This window comes from Trypanosoma rangeli (assembly GCF_003719475.1).
Source record: "Trypanosoma rangeli strain AM80 chromosome Unknown Tra_15.4_contig_00131, whole genome shotgun sequence".
Taxonomy (NCBI): Eukaryota; Euglenozoa; class Kinetoplastea; order Trypanosomatida; family Trypanosomatidae; genus Trypanosoma; species Trypanosoma rangeli.
Window position 1 is genome coordinate 1 of NW_021705873.1, and position 17,242 is coordinate 17,242.

Genomic DNA, 17,242 nt, shown 5'->3' on the forward strand with positions numbered 1-17,242 from the left:
GTTCTCGTGCGGGTCAGGCTTCGGAGTCGTCTTGGCAGGAACAACGGACACAACGCTGCCCATCACCTCCTTCTCGTTGAAGAGGTCAATGGCCTTCTTCACTGCCGCCACGTTCTCAAAGAAGACGATGGCGTAGCGGCGACGACGCACCCTCACGCCGACAACATTACCGGCGCTACTGAAGATCGCTTTGGCGTCGTCCACAGAGCCTTGACCCCAGTTCTTCACGTACACGCCGTGGTGCTTGCCGCCATCAGTGCGCTGCTTCGTCTCCTTCACGGCAGCCTTGGGCGCAGCAGCGGTGCTTTTGGGCGCGGGTGCCTTGGGAGCGGGTGCCTTGGGAGCGGGTGCCTTCTTCTCAGTCTTAGGTGCAGGGGCCTTGGCAGCACTCTTCTTCTCGCTCTTGGGCGGAGTAGCCTTGGGAGCAGACTTGGCGGGCATTACTCTGTGGTTTTATTACTCGAAGTTCGAGGTCGAAGCGCTGTGCCCACGTGCGATAGTGAAGATATATTTTGGTTGGTGTAAAGTGGGGTAAGTGAATGAGGAAGAGGAGAAAAAAAAGAGAGTTGGTAAAACAAAAACAAAAAAGCAAACACACACACATGAAAAAAAATAATAAATAATAAATAAATAAATAAATGGGCACAAAGCGGCAGGGAATTAAAAGGCGACTGCTGGCAGAACCGCAACGCGGTATGCGGCTTCTCAATAGACCAACAGAAACGCAACGACTAACAAAACTAAAACAAAAAGGTAGAAAAATACACAGACTGCCACCTACACGCGGGGAAGAAGGCATCAACCATCACATCGATCCTCTCACTGGACCCAAACAAACAAAGAACGACAAGAGCAAACCCATTTCCCTCCAAATGAGAAACAAAACAAAACAAAAAAAGGAATAGGCAAGCACCAGCATCCAAGGTGTAGAATGACAGATAATAATAGAATGCGCGCAGTCTATTTGCGTGCTCTATCGTAATTTTGAACAAACCATTCGACTGATCGCTTAATGCCTTCCTTCATGGGGGTAAACTTATATTCTGGCATGTACTTCCTGAGTTTACTGTTGTCGGCCGTCTTTCGATATTGCCCGTCTGCCTTGCTAGAATCAAAGATAATTTCACCTTTATAATCAATAGCCTCTGCAACCATTTTGGCAACATCCGCAATGGATACCTCGTCGCTCTCGTCAACGGAAAGAATAACGGGACTCTCCTCTGCATACTCACGCATTACCCAAATCATCAATTCTGCTAAATCCTCGCTGTAAATAAACTGTCGAAGTGGCTTACCGGTACCCATCACAGTCGTTGGGTTGCCCTCCTTCTTTGCCAGATAAAATCTATGAATTAAGCCGGGCACAACATGAGAATTCTGCAAATCATAATTATCATGCGGTCCATAGACATTGGTAGGGATAACGCATGTGAAATTGCACCCATACTCATTCCGGTAAGCGCGATTCATAACTTCCATCATACGTTTTGCATACGCATAGGCCTCATTGGAGCAATGCGGCGGTCCATTGTGTAGCATATCCTCATTAATAGGGTAGGTCGTCTTGTCGGGAAAGATGCAAGTGGAGAGGCAGGAGACAAGCTTCTTTACTTTGAATATGCGGCAACACTCCAGCACATTATTATTAATGGCAACGTTCTCAAGCCACATCTCCACAGGTTGCCTCATATTTTTGAAAAGGCCACCAACCTTCGCTGCCAAATGAATCACATAATGGGGCCGATGCTTTTCGAACACCGCCTTCGTTGCCTCCACCGATGTGAGGTCTGCATCCCGGCTTGACAAAAACACCCATGTTTCGCCAGCACAAGGCTTGCGCCCATGCACTGCCTCAAGTGCCTTTCCGACAAGGCCGCTTCCTCCGGTAACAAGAACAACATTGGCTGACATGTAGCCTCTTCTAGAACTCTCCAAAACCCCAAAAGCACACACACACACACACCCGTAGAAAGAAATAATAAAACAACAACAAAAAGAAGAAAAAAGTAAAAGCAAAAAATCAACTCAAAGTCCACCTCCAACAGTAGCACTAAGAGGATGTACGCAGCGGACCGATTACAACACAACTGTACCCGTACGATCCCTCCTATATTTCCTTCCACTCGTTTTTAATTTTTTTTTGGAGGGATTGCAGTTGTGGTTTCTCGACATCGCAGAGACGCCATCACTATACATTCATGGAGCAGTTCAAGCAGTTTTTACTCTTTCAAACGCATTTCCCACTGGGCAAATTTTTTCCACAGTTGCACACGATGTGATGTTGCTGAGGATCTCTTTCCCCCACACAGGCGGGATGCCACAGCATCTACCGCGCGCTCCAATTTCAACGTCGTTCGGCTTACATGATCAGCCCCCTCAAGAGGCTCCAGTACGCGCAGTATTTCCTCCTCCATCTCCTGCAGCATCTCTTCATCCGACATCAAAAGAGCTTGCACAGAATTATCTTCATATCCCAAACCAGTCTGCGACGGCTGCGGCTGTGGATGCTGATGCTGATGCTGCTGCTGCTGAAACTCCTCTTCAATCTCTTTAAGCGCCTCCTCTTGCACAGCCTCCATCGCTTTCTCGTGGTCATAGGCTCGGCGGTGTGCCTTCTCCATGGCGTCAAGCGTAATTTTTGTGACACGGAATTCCTCCTCGATGCGGAGCCGCGAGGCGACTTCGGCATCCCCCACAGATGGCCTGCAACGCTCTTCCATCAGTGTCAGCTCCTCCCGCTGGGCATGAAACTCGCGACGCATGTTTCTCAAACATTCTAGTTCCAATGCACGTTTTTCTTCCCATTGTTTTGTCAGTTTGTCACGGAGAGCGCGATTTTCTTCCATACGGTCAGACAAAATGCTCACACAGCTTTCCAGGTGTTTCTTTTTTTCATTTTGAATCATCGCCCGTTCCTGTGCCTCCGCTGCCTCTCCGCCAGAGCCCCATGCCTCCACGCAACGACGTTCCTCTGTAAAAACGGGTCTTTCATCCAAGTACATCAGCTGGGGGAGACGAAGCACCATTTGGCGTCGGTAACCTTTCAATCCACAAACTGCAGGATTGCCATGAAAATAAATGACACTCACATTTGGCAGCTTTGTAAAGAATTCCACGGGACCTGACTTTCCCTCACCCAACTCGATCTTATTGAAGGAAAGATCCACGCTGGTCAAGGTCCCCTTGAGCTCCCACAGTTCGTTACAGGCATCCAGACTGCCAATCAGGTTGTGCGATATCTGGAGCGTCTCTAGGTGCCCGCATGACTGAGCAAGACCGGCGAGAGAAGTCAGGTAGTTATGTGACACATTAAGTACGCGCAAGTTGCTTAGCACGGGAAGTGTACGAAGAGAAGTAATGATGTTGTTTTGAACAAAAAGAGAGACTAATTGCTGCAGTGTTTCTAGGCCGTTCAGCTCCGTAATGGCATTTTGCTCCAGCCACAGTACCTTGAGGTTCACGTAATCCTCAAGATTTTCAATGCGTTGAAATCCTCGGCACTGAAGGAACAACTGACAGTTGAGGTGAGGAGCCGCGTAGCCGCCATTGTTTTTGCACGCGGCAATCAGCACCTCCTTTGTCATCTCCGCCATTCGTAACCGTCTCCTCTTTGCTCTCTCGGCACTTTCCTGTGGAAACCTGCAGCCGGTGAGGAAGAGGGGCGCGGCAGCAACGCGTGGGATACGGAGAGAGAATAACCCTCCCCCCATCCCACCCCACCCCACCCCAAATAAAAAAAATAAAAAAAAACAAGAATAAAACATGATAGTATGTTGATGTTGCTTTTATATATATATATATACAAGTATGTGTTCTTTTCTTTTATCGTGCGGCCCTCAAATATCAAAGAAACGGCAAAAAAAAACGCACCACCTTCCCCGTGGAAAGAAAAAATATGCGTGTAATAACACTGATAGTATTCGGGTGACGATGAAGCCAAGAACTTCAAATCACTTTCACAAGCACCCTCCCGGATGCACCCGCGCACATTTTCTTTCCACCCTCTTTGTCGCTCTCTCTCTCTTTCTCCCCTCTTTATCTATACTTCCCTTTCGCCCTTCTCTCACTTTCTTCTTCTTTCACCACGCATCAAGCAACCGGGGAGTGTCTTACTGGAGGGTAACCGGCGTGGCCCCGACAGTCACAGAAAACGTCTGAATATCGGCATCATTCGCTGACAGCTGCAGCTGCTCAAAGGCGCTTTCAAGTGAAGCCCTCAGGTCACGGTAAGAAATAACTAAGATTGTGTTCCCGTCATCATTGCCGATAAGCTGTACCAACTCCTCAGATCCACAATCCAATTTGTTTAAGGAGTGAAATACGTGGCCCCAGTCTACACGAACACGATGATGCTCGTCAACTTGATTAAAAACGTACTGACTGAAGAGTCGCAGAGCGTAACGATTATGTGCCTCTGTGCTGTTTTCGGGAACCTCATGTAAGGACTCTAGTACAAAATTGAGTTTAACCATCAGTCGCATAAGACGACCATTGTGAACCTCCTTCGCACACTGCGAAACCAGATAGTCTGCGTGCCCTTCTTGATGTGCCACCTCCATCGACATGCGTTCTCCCAAGGCACAACACAGGTCTCGAATGTCTGGCACCCCTTCCAGGCATGCCTTCACAAGTGTCCAAAACGTTTTTGAAAACCCAGACATGGGTTGATTCGAAATGTCATCTAGCCGTGCTGCCAGATTACGCGTAGATAACTGCAGTAGCATAATCCCAAGTGCTTGAATGTCTTGCTTCATCATTACCGTTGTGCTAGCGTTGGTGCTCCGCGCCTCCACCAAGTCAACAAGCCCTATTCCACTGAAGTAAAACCTCCCCGTCACAGAAACGTACAAGATCTTGGACCAGTGGAGTCCACGCAATGGAACGGAAGTTTCGTGAAACGCACGCAGAAGACCAACCATCTGACATGCAAAGGACCACAAAAGACCCTCCGTTGCCCGCCCCTTAAGAAAAAACTCTTCATGAAGGCTTTTTGCTCCGGAAATAAATTTATATTCCATAATGGCGTCATTGCTACCCATAACAAACTCATCTGTAAGAATAATGCCTGTTAGTGGGACTAGATTGGGATGCCGGTAGTGACGAAATCGTTCATTGACTGCAATGCACTCCTCTGCGGTTGCAGAGGTCATCACAAGACGACGCAAGGCAATATATTTGCCTGTGTAGCGAGCTGTTGTTTGATACATTTGCGTCGTTAGCTTGGAATTCATTAGACTTGGCGCCGGCGCATTCTCCATGTTGTAGATTGTGATGTAGTGGGCAAACTTCGAGCTTGTTACGGGAGTGATATTGGGTATGGCAGAGTGCATCAACAACGGGGCATTCGGTCTTGCGTTCCGCACAGCGGCTGACATGTATAAATGCCCCACAGGTGTGTACGGGGTGGAAGGGAAGGGATCAGAGAGATGTTGACAAAACGGGTCAACGGGTTGGGGGGTGTTGTACAGTGAAGCTGGAGACGCAACAAAGGCATTCGTCAATACGCCGCCCACACCACTAACATGGCGGCGCCCGTAGAGGTGCTGATTGCCATTCGTGCCGGCCCCGCCGAGCACAACATTTCCCCGCCCAAGCAAATTGCCTTTCCCACTTCGCCCCTTTGAATCCATGCCTTGATATCGGCTACTTGAAGCCTTCTCTACAAGAATGGTTCAATCAGAAGAGGAGAAACACACACACCAACAACAAAAAAAGCAAAAAAAAAAAAAGCAAGATGTTGCATACAGAAACACCACAAACTCAAAAATACATGGAGACGGGAAAAAACAAAAAAAACATGTATATATTTTTTAAAAAAACACGTATAGTGACCCCCCTCAAGAAAAAAAAGACGGTTTAGCTACTTCGATTTTTCTTCACTCCAGCCGTGGTCTCTTTCTTACTGCTTGGACGCGCCTTCTTTTTCTCTGCCGTGCGTGCTTCAGGCACCACCAATGCCCGCTCGTCCATCCGCACTTTCCGCACACTTGCTCCTCGAATGAGTGATTCACGCGACCTCCAAAACACGTCTCCCGCAGCGCCTGTTCGAACACACTGCTTCAGCACTAGGTTCATTGATCTGTCAACTTTCATTACAGTTCCATTGATCGTTTCTCCGTTCGCCAACTCCACCGACACCACCTTCCCCCTACAGTTACGAAGCACATCCAGCGGCGTCACCAACTTCCTTGTGCTCATTTCCTTTGGCATTCAAGGAAAGATGGAAGAGAAAAAAAAACACACAACAACAAGACATGCGACACAAGTAGTAGTTCAAACGACAAAAACGAGATACAAACAAATTTTCATCTCTGAAGTTAAACAAGGTCCTAGAAGGACGGTGTGCATCCTCACAATCGCTGCAAGAACGCACGGAGCCCGGTCATTGATCAATGCGGGAGAAAAACGAAGAGTAAGAGACTCAACTGTACTCGCTATTCCAAGTTGAGAGCTTAAATGATAGACTGAAACAATGGAGGCATCTCTTTCCTGAGCTCGTTGATCTCTTCTTCCAGGCATTCACCAACGACTCCCTGTTGTAAGAGAACACCAATGGAGAGGCTGTACAACTCATTAGAAAAAACAGTCATTGTTTTTTTGTTGTGTTTTTGTATGTGTATGTGGTTTCTTGACAAAACAAAACAAAGTGCCACTTCAGGACGACATGGTAGGTGCACGCTGTACCAAAACTTGGAGCAGACCGCACACACATCCACCCACGCGCGCCAATGCCAGGTCCACCTCTGGTACTTCTTCGACTCCAAGCCGGCGAGTACGTCGGCGAGGGCGATTGTGCACCCTACCTCCGTACCTCCACCATTACTGTGGGCCACGGCCGCTTCTCCCCTACACCACAGCACCCTAAGCAGAAGAGGACGTATAGGTAAAACGTGAACCCGTGCTGCAAAGCACGCAGAGAAGCACACCCAACAAGGTAAAATAAAAACAACTAGGGGCCTCGCAACATTGTCATCTGACACTCACAAAAGAGAGGAATGTCCCTGTTTCCCTCATCCTTCTTTCCTCTCGTCCTCTCCACGCCCAATTGCACTCTAAAGCTCTTTCATCCACGTTTTTTTTTTGAATCATTGTTATCCCTCCTCTCCCCATTGCACCGACTATATTCGTTTTATTTTGCCCTTGTATCATCCCGGACGGGAGGTCCAGAACGACCAATTCTTTGCTATGAGGAAGCGCACAGCCAAAGAGAGGCATAATAAGCATGCACGTAAAAATTAAAAGGTGATCTGGAAGCTGTGGGGAGAAAAACACCTGAAGAGGGGTAGCAAAACCAAATCTTTGCATAAGCAAGGCGTTTTCTTTTCTTCTTTTCTCAACATTCATTACAATATAAGCTGAATCACTCTGAAACCAAGAACTCAAAAAGCAGAGAAAAGAAAACAAAACAACAATGGTGGGACCCACCATAATGCATACACACATACATCAGTGAGGAATGCAGGCTTTCAGACGTGTTAAATACGGCGCCACATCTAACCGGGCGGTGTGGTTCAGCATAAAAAAAACTTTGATATTTCTGTTTGTTACCGTCCTCTCCCCTGCCATTCCTTGAAATTTTCCATCCTTATCACTAGAACTTAGTCCCCAAACAGACTGTTAAAAGAAAAATATATTGTCCAACTCATTCGTACAGCAATGATCTTTCACTTTAATGTTGTTGATGCCTCTTCGTTCACGTTTCCTTCAATAACTTGCCTTTGTGTGCCATCTACTCACCTCCCTTTCAGATATCAATGGACTCTGGCACATACTCCTCTTCGCTCCCAAATGGGGAGTTCGGGGCTTCTGTTAGCCCTTTAGAGGTAGCTGGGGAGCAATCCTCCAATATATGTCGGGACTTTTCATTTCCCTTTGTCCTCTCCTCGCTTCTCGGGCGGTACTCTGCCGGAATGCTTCCAAGCGCCGCTTCTCTTGTGGCATACCTTGAAACGTGTTCACGAACAATAGAAACGTATGCAATGGGGTCATGGAGCAACTTGGAGGCCGCAGAAGAGTTTAATGGATCTGAGGCGTTGGGGTAACGTAAGAGTTGAGGGAGAAAAAGATCAAAGACGTTCTGCAACTCATACATGGGGGTCCATGTCTGGTTAATCACATCAAGGCAAACAGACCCACTTGCCTCGTCCACATTTGGATGATAAATGCTGTTGCTGAATCCGATGCTAGGGGACTTGAATGGGTAGTCCGCCGGAAGTTGCACGTGAATAAACCACGTACCATCTTCGTAGGCTGTTCCCTCAGGACCCTGGAACTCAACCCAAAACTCTGAAACTGAATTTGATGGATGCACCTTTCGTGAGCCATTCATTAACTTCATGAAATCCATCTCCTTACGTCGTGAGGAACGATCCGCAGACATGATGAATGTATGGCGTACGTCTATATATATATCTCCCCTTCCCGCCTCGTCCTCAGGGTTTTCTTTTTTTTTTCCTCCTTTTTTGTTTCCTTGCCTACCCGTTCGCCTACTATTCTCTCGTGTGTTTTTTTCTTTTGTTTTACTTTCCGCTTCCTTTCTTGTAGAATAGTAGAGTGTAGCTTACTGCAAAAGTCAATCCCGAGAAAAAAGAATAAAATAAAAATAAAAATAAAAGCAAACACGTAGAAACCTGGACGCTAGAACAGCATTAGTAAAAGGGGGCAATAATAATACACATCTCCTTTCCACTGTTTGCCTTAGTACGCCGATTGACGCCAAGGGGAGCATTCGTAATTATCCCGTCATATATATAATGTTACTCGTAGTCATCGCGTTGGACATTAAAGTAGTCCACATGATGTTTAATCTTTGAACCAGGCATCCACGTCACCAGGTCTTCCAGGCCCTTTGGAACAAGAAGAGCGGGATCCCTAACTTGTGTCGTGCCAACGCGAACATGCCCATGGTAGACAAGCTCAGCAGCAAGCTTACAGTTTGGTGCCATGCTGAGATCACGAAGAACCGTAGATAGCCGTCGTTTACAAAAGGCCTCCACACCAACCTTGTCCACCTCAGCCAAACCAAGCTTCTCTTTAATAAGTCCCATTGTAAAGAGTTTGTCCAGAACTTGTTGTGTTATTTGCATTCGAATCTTGCTGTCGGATGGAAGGTAGCGAAGGTGTGCTAGGAGCTGCCGCGTAAGACCTACCAGACGCAAATACCTCCGGTAGTCTTCACGGTCTTCTAGGTGATACTTTGTGATACAGAAGGGCTCATGCCAGTTATCCTGCGGGTACTGCATAAAGTCATGTTTTCGAAGGAGCTTCTTCTCGTGGTATTTGAGGGCTCGGTGAATGGGATTGCCCTTACTGTGGGCTGAAACCGGTGTAAACTTGCTTCGCTTACTGCGCTTCACTTCCAACTTCTCCTTCTTCACCGCCGTTTTCGACAGCCCTGCCCTCACCAAAGAAGTCCGTTGTGCCGTGTCCCGTGCCATCACCCGCAATGGCACGCGCAGAACAAGAAAAAAAAACAATGTAAGCAAAATCCTGTCAAGAGGAGGGAATCAAAGAAGAGACCAAAGAGAAATATGCACGAGATCCAAGCCCAAAGGCAGCACACCTCACCGAACCCGTTTACGAGGACACAACTCCAACTCCCCACTATATTTGTCAAATAATGGCTTTTGCACAGTGTCCAGGAATATATAAAAAAAAAAAAACAATAAAAAAAAAACGAAAAAAAAATAAAAATAAAATAAAATAAAAACGTGTACATTGAAGGGAAGAATTCATTACAAAAAAGGCATAAACGTCCCACCCTGACCTACCTTAGACACCGCCATCAGAGACGTCGAGCACCGACGTGTCGTGTGGGACGCAATGCCTCCAATTCCCTTTGGGCCTCCTGCTTCTCCAAAAATATCCGCATGGAGTTTACCTTCAGCTCCTCCAGCTTCGACAGTAAAGCCTCGTTTTCCAAAATCATCTCATCATACCGTTGAGCCGCTTTTTGTGTTTCCTTCCTTGAACTCTTCACCTTCTTCATAATTGTTTTTTGCTTATCCTGTTCTTGGGATATAAGCTCTTGATACTGTGCAGCCTGCTCTTGCAGGCGGCGATTGTTTGCAGCCACTTGCTTGTTAATATCATCCATCATCTCACTTCTTAGGTACTCTTCACGACGACGCATCTCCACCTCCTGCTGCTTCACCATCATCTCCATCTGCTCCAACTTCTGCTTCTCCGTGGCAAGAAGGGAGTTAGACCACTTCACCATTTGCCTGGTGTTCTCCAGACTATCAATCTTTTCCTTTAGTGACGCCTCGGTGCGCTGAAGCTGCTCCTGTAGTCTATCGTAACTCTTCTGAAGCTCACTGTATGCAGCCATCTTAAAGCGCATCTCTTCAAGGCGTTCGGCACCTTTTTCTGCATCCTCTTTCCATTTTTCAATCTCAGCGCTCTTTGCGCGGTCCATGGAGTCCATCTCCTCCTTCACCGCACTCAATTGCCCTCGTAGTGTTTCCAACTCCACCGAGAGCTGCTGATTGTACTTCTGAAGCTCCAAATTTTCAGAACCCAACTCCTGACGCTCTTCAGTAAATTGTGCACGCTCCTCCTCAAGAGTCGCCTCTAATTCTTTTATTCTTATCTCAGACTTGTTAAGCTTCTTGACAATCTTATCGCAGGTCTTTTCCTTATCTTGTATCACGCGTTCAATTTCTTCATCTTTTCTCTGCAGCAATTCCTTTATCTGCTGTGCGGTAGCGTCATCTGCAAAACTTGTATGCAACGTACCCTCGGCGCCCCCCCCGCCATTAGCAGTAGTTTTCCCAGTTTTGAGAAATTCGTACTTCCTCAGCATATCTTCCAACTTACGCTGGTGCTGGTGACGAAGTTCTGTTAGACGTTGTTTGACCCGAATTTGCTGCTGAAACTTGGCACAAAGATCCCCATCAATGGTGTCGTCTTCCGTCACTGCCGCAAGTATAAGTGCATTAGTGCGTTCAGCAACCTCTTGGGATCCGTCGTCCATCTCCCCGGCATCCGCGATACAAACCCCGTAGCGGCGAAGCGAGACATTCACTTCTCTGATGCGTGACTCCAAGGCCTTCCTGACACGTTTTTCCTCATCCAGCTTCTGAAAAATTGCAGTTCGCTCATCAACGCCGGACCATGGCGATACCCCACTTGTGGAAGCCGCAAACAAGGCGTTGTTACCACTCTCCTCTAACATTCGCTTCAACCGCTCAATGTCGTGTTCCTTTTCGGTCACCAAAGCCTTGGAGCGTTCCAGTTCGTCTACCAAGGACTTGTACTCATCTTTGCTTTTGGCAATTTTAGCCTTCATGCGTTCCTGGTCTCGTTCAATCTTTTCCCGCAGCCTGGTGTTATCGTCCCTAAGTGTGCTTAAATCAACTCTTAACTGTGAAAGTAATTCATTTTCTGCCGCACGCTTTGCAGAGTCCTCTTGCCGCAGGCGTAGCAACTCATCACGGGCACGGATAACTTCATCAAGGTGACGTTGTGTTTGCGCCAAAGCACCACTAACAGACGCTTGGGCGTACTTTTCTAAATCTTCTCGCGTGTACATCGACTGCCTCCAGGCTTCGTACATGGATGTAAATTCCTTCAGGTAGAAATCAATTTCCTTCACATCCCAACCGTCATCGGTTGTATTGTAAGAGCCATCCTGCGGCATTTTGCGGCGAATTTCCTGCAATTGCTCCTCCTGACAGACCCGTTTAATAAAATTCACTGCCAGAGACCGAAGCTCCTTTCCATGCCCCACTTCATTTTGAAGATCCCACTCCAGAAGCAAGCGGGCATCTACGCCCTTTTCTACCTCTTTTTGCTTCTCAGCAGAAATCTGATTTGCCCCCTCCAGCTGGGCCTGAAGGACACGTATGTTTTCTTCAAGTTCGAGACTGTTCTTCTCACCACCGCCGCGAAGATCGGAATTCTCAACCTCAAGCTCTTCGATGCGCTGTCGAAGTTGGTCCTCCTGGTTGAGGTCAACATTCCCCAACCGGCTCTTAAGCTCTTCAATCGTATCCAACAAGTCCTGAATACGAGCATCTTTTGGATCCATATTTTTGACGGGCTTATTCTCAATCTGCTTCGCTCGTAGGGCAAAGCGAAGGGTTGATATGGTCTCCGAAATATTCTTTTCGGACGGTCCAATATTAGCAAACATGACAGTCTTGGCATTACCACCAAGGGAATCCTTGAGCAGCATCGTCAGCGGCGAACCCCGATAAGGAATATGTTTCCCACCCTTCACAATTGTATCAATGACCGTTGCGAGCGCTGAAAGTGAGAGGTTGATATTGCATCCCTCCTTCGCCGTCTCACCTGTGGCGTTTGTTTTGCTCAACTTCTCCGATCCGGCCAAATCCACAACGTTGATTTTGCTTGTAAGAAGAATAGGAGAGCTTGGATCCTGTTCAAAATCAAACTGCTCCACCTGAAGGGTGAATAGTGAGTGAGATCGACTGCTCGTATCATTCAAATCGGTAGAGGCAGTCTGTCGGCGCATCGTTCCAGCGTTAAACCAGCGAATAGCCTCATCAAAGCTTGTCACTTCCGGCATTTCAGCGCCTTTCACATAAAAATTTTTTGACATATTTTGTTTTATTTCAAGGTTTACCTGCTTTGAGGTCAAAAGATCCCGCGACTTGCCGTTATACAGCTCCACGTAGGAAACCCTAATCTTGAACGTTTTTGTGGTGGAAGTCAATTTTTTAACCTCATTAAAAAGATAATTCACCACCTGCGGCATCATACCCCACTGTTGGGGATCATTCAGCTTACCTGTCATCGTATGCGTCTTGCCGGAACCGGACTGGCCGTAGGCAAATACCGTTGCATTATAGCCTTGAAGCACAGCTTCTACAAGTGGGTGTACCTCCTGCAGAAATATATCACGCTGTGTGTAGGTGTTGTTGTACACGGCATCGAACGTAAAACCGTCGGCATCTCCAATAGGATGATGTACAATAACTTGGTTTGTCGCAAGGTCAAGTCGCACGAGGGCCTTATCACCACGCTCTGATTCGTACGGCAACAAGTTTCTACATCGAACAACCACGCGGATGTTCTCAGCCCCCGGCTGCTTCTTCACCATCTTCTGCCCTTTGGTTTTTTTCCAAAGCAATGATAGTCCCCCCACCTTGGCTAAAAAGAGATCCACAGCCGGGAAAAGAGCCAAAAAAAAAAAGCATTACATCCCCATCAGGGCGAATGCCGTCTCCTCGTAGACAAGGCAACAACAAACAACAACAAAAAGTATTAATAAGAAATAAAGATGGAAGAAGCAACACGCCAACACACACACACACACACATCAAAAGACGCAAACGAAACAAAAGTAAATGAACTTCAACTCACATTTCGCAGCGTCGAAGCGGGTCATAGAACTCACTAACAGGAACAAACGCCACATCCAACTTACCACGGACGTGAATGGCCTCGTTGTGCGAGAGATCCAACCACGGATCACTGTACAACGGAGCTACGTAGAGGCCTGAAGGTGGGGCGTTCTTTAAGGCCTGAGCGACAATGGCACCGACACACCACCCGTTGTCCTTCCAAACCACAGGCCCACCGCACATACTCAAACCTAGAGGAGCCTTCAATGGCGCCAGGACAACCGTACCGTAGTCAAGGGAGACGAGGGCCGCCCGACACTCGCCCTTAAGACAAGCTTCTTTCAGACGGAGGCCATCATCGTTTGGATTGGCTCTCTCCTCCTCCGTTGTCACCCTCCAAAATAGAAGTTCTGTGCCCTCCTTAATAACATAAAAGTCTAATTCAAACGGCAGCAAACAAAGCTCACTTACCTGTCCTTCATCTTTGCGCCTGAGAGACACAACATCCACATTGAGGAGATACGACTGTGCAAATTATAGATCGACTGACGCTTGTACCGCTCCACTTCTCCCTGGCTTCAGAAACTTTGTGCTAATGTGACGCTCACCAATCGCCCGGAGTCCAACTGTGTCCCCGTATATATGACGATACTTCACAGGGCATGTCACGCGAGCCACGCTCAGTACGTGATACCTGTAGAAACAGCCAATCTGTTGAAACGCTACAATAAATCCACTGCCGCGGGTCAACGGTAAAACCGTCCTACCCTTTTGCGTCCACATAAAATAGGAAAAGACGCTCAGCACAGACATCACACTGTTGCCCATGAAAAGATACAGGGGAAAAACAAGACAAGAAGAAAAAAAAAAATAATAACAATTAGCAATAATAACAATACCAATATATATATATATATATATATATATAGTTTGGCGTCTAGTTGGTCTTGCCGTTGTGGGGGTGCACTTGTTCCTCACTCGCAGGTGGAGGACTAATATACATGAGCACGTCCCATGAGCTTCAAAAACTCCTCTTCGCTCACCGTCAATGGGTCCTTAATGTCATTTGCATTTTTTCCAAAAGCAATGGAAGAGTGGGCAAAGAGCACCATCTCCGCCAGCTCATCATCCGTCAGATCCATCTCCAATGAGTCGGCAATGGGACGGAGGTAATCTACGGAAATGTACCCCTTCTCTGCAACATCTATGAGCTTGAAGGCGCGAATGGCCTCGGATCGGCTTTCGCGTTGCGCCATCTTTGCAAGCAGAACGCAGTAGAACTCATTAAAATCCACCCCACCAACGATGGACCCGCCCACCTGTTTGAGCAGCTGCGACAGCTCCTCCTTGCTGACATCGTAACCAAGAGCACAAAGAGCCACCTTCACGTCGGGCGCCTTAACGCGCCCCGTTCCTTCCGAGTCAAAAAGATCAAACGCCTCGCGAAGTTGCGCCTTGTGTTTCTCTGACATGCTGATGCCCAGTGGTGTTTTATGCTCAGACTTTTCATTCACCGCGCCCTTTGCAACACTTTTAGTTCTGCCTGACTCCATTGCGGGAGGCGATAAAAACCTTCAAAAGTAAAAACAAGGCGTCAGAAGAAAAAAGAGAAAAAACAAGTAATACATTACAAAAAAAAAAAAAAAGGGGGGGGGGGGGGGGGGAGAGAAAGAGGCACCGCCAAAAAAATGGGAATATTTGCGGTGGTGTGTCAGCACTCGGCTTCGTTCGGTGCGTTTGAAATGATGTGTCCTGCTCAGCAGCTGGGGGACCAATAGTTCGTTCCGCATCTACGACAACTGGACGGAGGCCTCCGTGTGGTAATACCCGTCCGTCGCCCCCCGCATGCGACAAATATCAACCTGCGAAAACGTCACATCCCCAAAATCGTGGTGTTGATACCCTGCCCACATCGACAAGGGTATCTTGTTGCCAAACTGCGCCCGCTGGTTGGACCTAATCTTGGCGACAGTAATGTGCGGAACGTAAGAGTCGTGTGGGTTGCCCTTTATGTCTACTTTTAACTCCCCCCCAACCCCTCGACGGAATTTGGAAACAGCGGCGTCGAGCACACTAAAATCCGCCTCGGGAACAACACGTATGAAAAGAACACGGCCAAACCCAAACGTCCCCAAACCTCTGAACCGCAGTTGCAGCGGACGAAGCGCCGAAAACACCTCCGAGACACACTCATGAATGGATGCCAACCTCTCCGCTTCCTCACTCTCCGAAATGGTCATCACACCCAAGGTAATGTGTAGCTTTGCTAGTGGGACAAGCAGGGGCGCGTGCTGCTGGTGGGAAAAGAGAATCTGATTATGCATCTCATTCACACGCGTCTTTAGTACATTCTTCACCGGAAGACGCAACGATAAAAAGTGTGTAGGCCTTTCGCGAGCACTCCAGACGGGGGGTACAGTCTGTCGCGTTTCCCCGGTGGTAAAGCACGTGCGGAGCTCACGACGATATCGTGACTGCACATCCGCTTCCTCCACAGTGACCCCGGGGGCAACTCGACAATCCACAATACGGTGATTGATGGGAAAATAAAGCCCCCGTTCACCCTTTTGTACGATGGCAAAGGTGCGTCGAAGCATCTTCTAAACTCGAGGCTCAAACAAATGAAAGGCGAGAAACGAATACGGGCCGGCCTCCTCAAGGGCTGCCACTCGAGCGACGTAAAGAAGCAAGCACGAAATAAACCAAAGAGCAACGCAACAGTTCACACGCCCCGACCAGCACACAATCGATGTGGCTTGAAAAAAAAAAAAAACAGGAAACAAAAAAATAAAACTGTTTAAATGAATTCCAATATTGTATACATCTATGTGTTGCTCGCGAATGGGAGGTTCCTGTCGGACTTCTCCCAAAAACAGCCGACGGCCCCACCGCGAGGTAAAGCCCAATAAGGGCTGGCTGGACGTGACAAGGACAAAAAATAAAACGAAAATTTGTTGCCTGTCTTCAGGCCCAATCGTAGCCAATTCATATTGTGCCTCGGTAAAACAAAAACAAAAAAGTAACACTAGGTTACATTGCTTTGCAGGTGTAACAATAGGCAGTCCCTCACCAGTTACACCCTTTACAAATGCTTGTAAAGCCATAAAAGAGGCGGGCCCATACTCACATCCAAGAAGTGAAAAAAAAAAAAGCGGCTCCTCAACTCCCGATGTTGTTTGCCGTTACCCTTTAAAAACTCCACAAACACAAAACAACGGCTGAGTATAAAAGACAATAAAGACACACAGAAAGATACGGTAGCTTTCCCAATTGTGGGAAAGGACGGTAAGATGGAAGAACTCAGCACACGGGCATATATGTGCATACATATGTACGTGCATACCTTTACACCTGCAGACCAGTTACATTTCTTCACCGCACCTTCTCGCCGCCTTCATCCACCACATCTGCTAGTTGAAAAGTGAGAGCATGTTGCTCAAGGTCATCATGCGATATGTCCTCGAAAACCTTAGCAGACGACTTGGCAATCTTTAGTATTTGTCTATGCGTTTATTCATCCCAATCCGCATTGAAGTACAAATCGTGAATGGAATTAGACTGCTCAAGAAGGAATTCATAAATCAATTCACGTTCAATGGGGCGGCGTCTGGATTTTACAGGACCGTGTGGAAGCGTAAATAAATTTGCAAGACAGCAAAAAACGTACGATTTCACGAACGCCTTGACTTAAAGGGAAATAATGCAGAACGCCGAGACAACCACGCACAAGCGTGTCAAACTGATCAACTCATGATAAAAACAATTTCATCCAAAATTGGATCACGTTCAAAGGGGAGCATCCTTTTGGCCTCCAGAATGGCATTGCAAGCCTCGACAGTGAGTTCCGGAGATGACGTGGAACAAGACCAATCGCAGACGAGAAAACTAAGAACGCTCACATCTCTCATAGTCATCACGTTGGAGCGACGCCT

General features: G+C 47.4%; 10 protein-coding genes and 1 pseudogene across 10 annotated transcripts, besides 18 other annotated features; all 11 read right to left on the reverse strand.

Moving 5' to 3' along the window:
- TraAM80_04462 (RNA-binding protein) lies at positions 1 to 441 on the reverse strand (the record flags this gene model as incomplete). Its single annotated transcript, XM_029381389.1, has 1 exon — positions 1 to 441. A coding segment is annotated over one exon (441 nt), but the record flags the coding sequence as incomplete, so codon positions are not given.
- Positions 442 to 571: 130 nt separating this feature from the next.
- Positions 572 to 640: a microsatellite.
- A 320-nt stretch (positions 641 to 960) lies between these two features.
- Positions 961 to 1,911, reverse strand: TraAM80_04463 (GDP-L-fucose synthetase; the record flags this gene model as incomplete). The annotated part of the gene is made up of 1 exon (XM_029381390.1): positions 961 to 1,911. One exon carries the CDS (start codon positions 1,909 to 1,911, stop codon positions 961 to 963), a length of 951 nt encoding a protein of 316 aa, XP_029238790.1.
- A 35-nt stretch (positions 1,912 to 1,946) lies between these two features.
- Positions 1,947 to 1,963: a microsatellite.
- Positions 1,964 to 1,969: 6 nt separating this feature from the next.
- Positions 1,970 to 2,020: a sequence feature (A-rich).
- Positions 2,021 to 2,219: 199 nt separating this feature from the next.
- On the reverse strand, positions 2,220 to 3,593 carry TraAM80_04464 (Leucine-rich repeat-containing protein ODA7; the record flags this gene model as incomplete). The annotated part of the gene is made up of 1 exon (XM_029381391.1): positions 2,220 to 3,593. The coding sequence occupies one exon, from the start codon at positions 3,591 to 3,593 to the stop codon at positions 2,220 to 2,222; it is 1,374 nt and encodes a 457-aa protein (XP_029238791.1).
- A 104-nt stretch (positions 3,594 to 3,697) lies between these two features.
- Positions 3,698 to 3,729: a microsatellite.
- Positions 3,729 to 3,761: a sequence feature (A-rich).
- A 228-nt stretch (positions 3,762 to 3,989) lies between these two features.
- Positions 3,990 to 4,081: a microsatellite.
- Positions 4,082 to 4,109: 28 nt separating this feature from the next.
- Positions 4,110 to 5,630, reverse strand: TraAM80_04465 (PAB-dependent poly(A)-specific ribonuclease subunit 3; the record flags this gene model as incomplete). The annotated part of the gene is made up of 1 exon (XM_029381392.1): positions 4,110 to 5,630. One exon carries the CDS (start codon positions 5,628 to 5,630, stop codon positions 4,110 to 4,112), a length of 1,521 nt encoding a protein of 506 aa, XP_029238792.1.
- Positions 5,631 to 5,688: 58 nt separating this feature from the next.
- Positions 5,689 to 5,733: a sequence feature (A-rich).
- A 123-nt stretch (positions 5,734 to 5,856) lies between these two features.
- TraAM80_04466 (U6 snRNA-associated Sm-like protein LSm4) lies at positions 5,857 to 6,210 on the reverse strand (the record flags this gene model as incomplete). Its single annotated transcript, XM_029381393.1, has 1 exon — positions 5,857 to 6,210. One exon carries the CDS (start codon positions 6,208 to 6,210, stop codon positions 5,857 to 5,859), a length of 354 nt encoding a protein of 117 aa, XP_029238793.1.
- Positions 6,211 to 6,590: 380 nt separating this feature from the next.
- Positions 6,591 to 6,623: a microsatellite.
- Positions 6,624 to 7,744: 1,121 nt separating this feature from the next.
- On the reverse strand, positions 7,745 to 8,380 carry TraAM80_04467 (ubiquitin carrier protein 4; the record flags this gene model as incomplete). Its single annotated transcript, XM_029381394.1, has 1 exon — positions 7,745 to 8,380. The coding sequence occupies one exon, from the start codon at positions 8,378 to 8,380 to the stop codon at positions 7,745 to 7,747; it is 636 nt and encodes a 211-aa protein (XP_029238794.1).
- A 58-nt stretch (positions 8,381 to 8,438) lies between these two features.
- Positions 8,439 to 8,540: a microsatellite.
- A 43-nt stretch (positions 8,541 to 8,583) lies between these two features.
- Positions 8,584 to 8,614: a microsatellite.
- A 142-nt stretch (positions 8,615 to 8,756) lies between these two features.
- On the reverse strand, positions 8,757 to 9,437 carry TraAM80_04468 (putative U3 small nucleolar ribonucleoprotein IMP3; the record flags this gene model as incomplete). The annotated part of the gene is made up of 1 exon (XM_029381395.1): positions 8,757 to 9,437. The coding sequence occupies one exon, from the start codon at positions 9,435 to 9,437 to the stop codon at positions 8,757 to 8,759; it is 681 nt and encodes a 226-aa protein (XP_029238795.1).
- Positions 9,438 to 9,649: 212 nt separating this feature from the next.
- Positions 9,650 to 9,709: a microsatellite.
- Positions 9,710 to 9,784: 75 nt separating this feature from the next.
- Positions 9,785 to 13,066, reverse strand: TraAM80_04469 (putative OSM3-like kinesin; the record flags this gene model as incomplete). The annotated part of the gene is made up of 1 exon (XM_029381396.1): positions 9,785 to 13,066. One exon carries the CDS (start codon positions 13,064 to 13,066, stop codon positions 9,785 to 9,787), a length of 3,282 nt encoding a protein of 1,093 aa, XP_029238796.1.
- A 192-nt stretch (positions 13,067 to 13,258) lies between these two features.
- Positions 13,259 to 13,285: a microsatellite.
- Positions 13,286 to 13,309: a sequence feature (A-rich).
- An 18-nt stretch (positions 13,310 to 13,327) lies between these two features.
- TraAM80_04470 (hypothetical protein) lies at positions 13,328 to 14,123 on the reverse strand (annotated as a pseudogene).
- Positions 14,124 to 14,153: 30 nt separating this feature from the next.
- Positions 14,154 to 14,208: a microsatellite.
- A 3-nt stretch (positions 14,209 to 14,211) lies between these two features.
- Positions 14,212 to 14,238: a microsatellite.
- A 64-nt stretch (positions 14,239 to 14,302) lies between these two features.
- Positions 14,303 to 14,863, reverse strand: TraAM80_04471 (centrin; the record flags this gene model as incomplete). Its single annotated transcript, XM_029381397.1, has 1 exon — positions 14,303 to 14,863. One exon carries the CDS (start codon positions 14,861 to 14,863, stop codon positions 14,303 to 14,305), a length of 561 nt encoding a protein of 186 aa, XP_029238797.1.
- A 45-nt stretch (positions 14,864 to 14,908) lies between these two features.
- Positions 14,909 to 14,957: a sequence feature (A-rich).
- Positions 14,957 to 14,974: a microsatellite.
- A 126-nt stretch (positions 14,975 to 15,100) lies between these two features.
- On the reverse strand, positions 15,101 to 15,907 carry TraAM80_04472 (A kinase (PRKA) anchor protein 7; the record flags this gene model as incomplete). Its single annotated transcript, XM_029381398.1, has 1 exon — positions 15,101 to 15,907. The coding sequence occupies one exon, from the start codon at positions 15,905 to 15,907 to the stop codon at positions 15,101 to 15,103; it is 807 nt and encodes a 268-aa protein (XP_029238798.1).
- Positions 15,908 to 16,069: 162 nt separating this feature from the next.
- Positions 16,070 to 16,103: a sequence feature (A-rich).
- Positions 16,104 to 17,242: the final 1,139 nt, after the last annotated feature.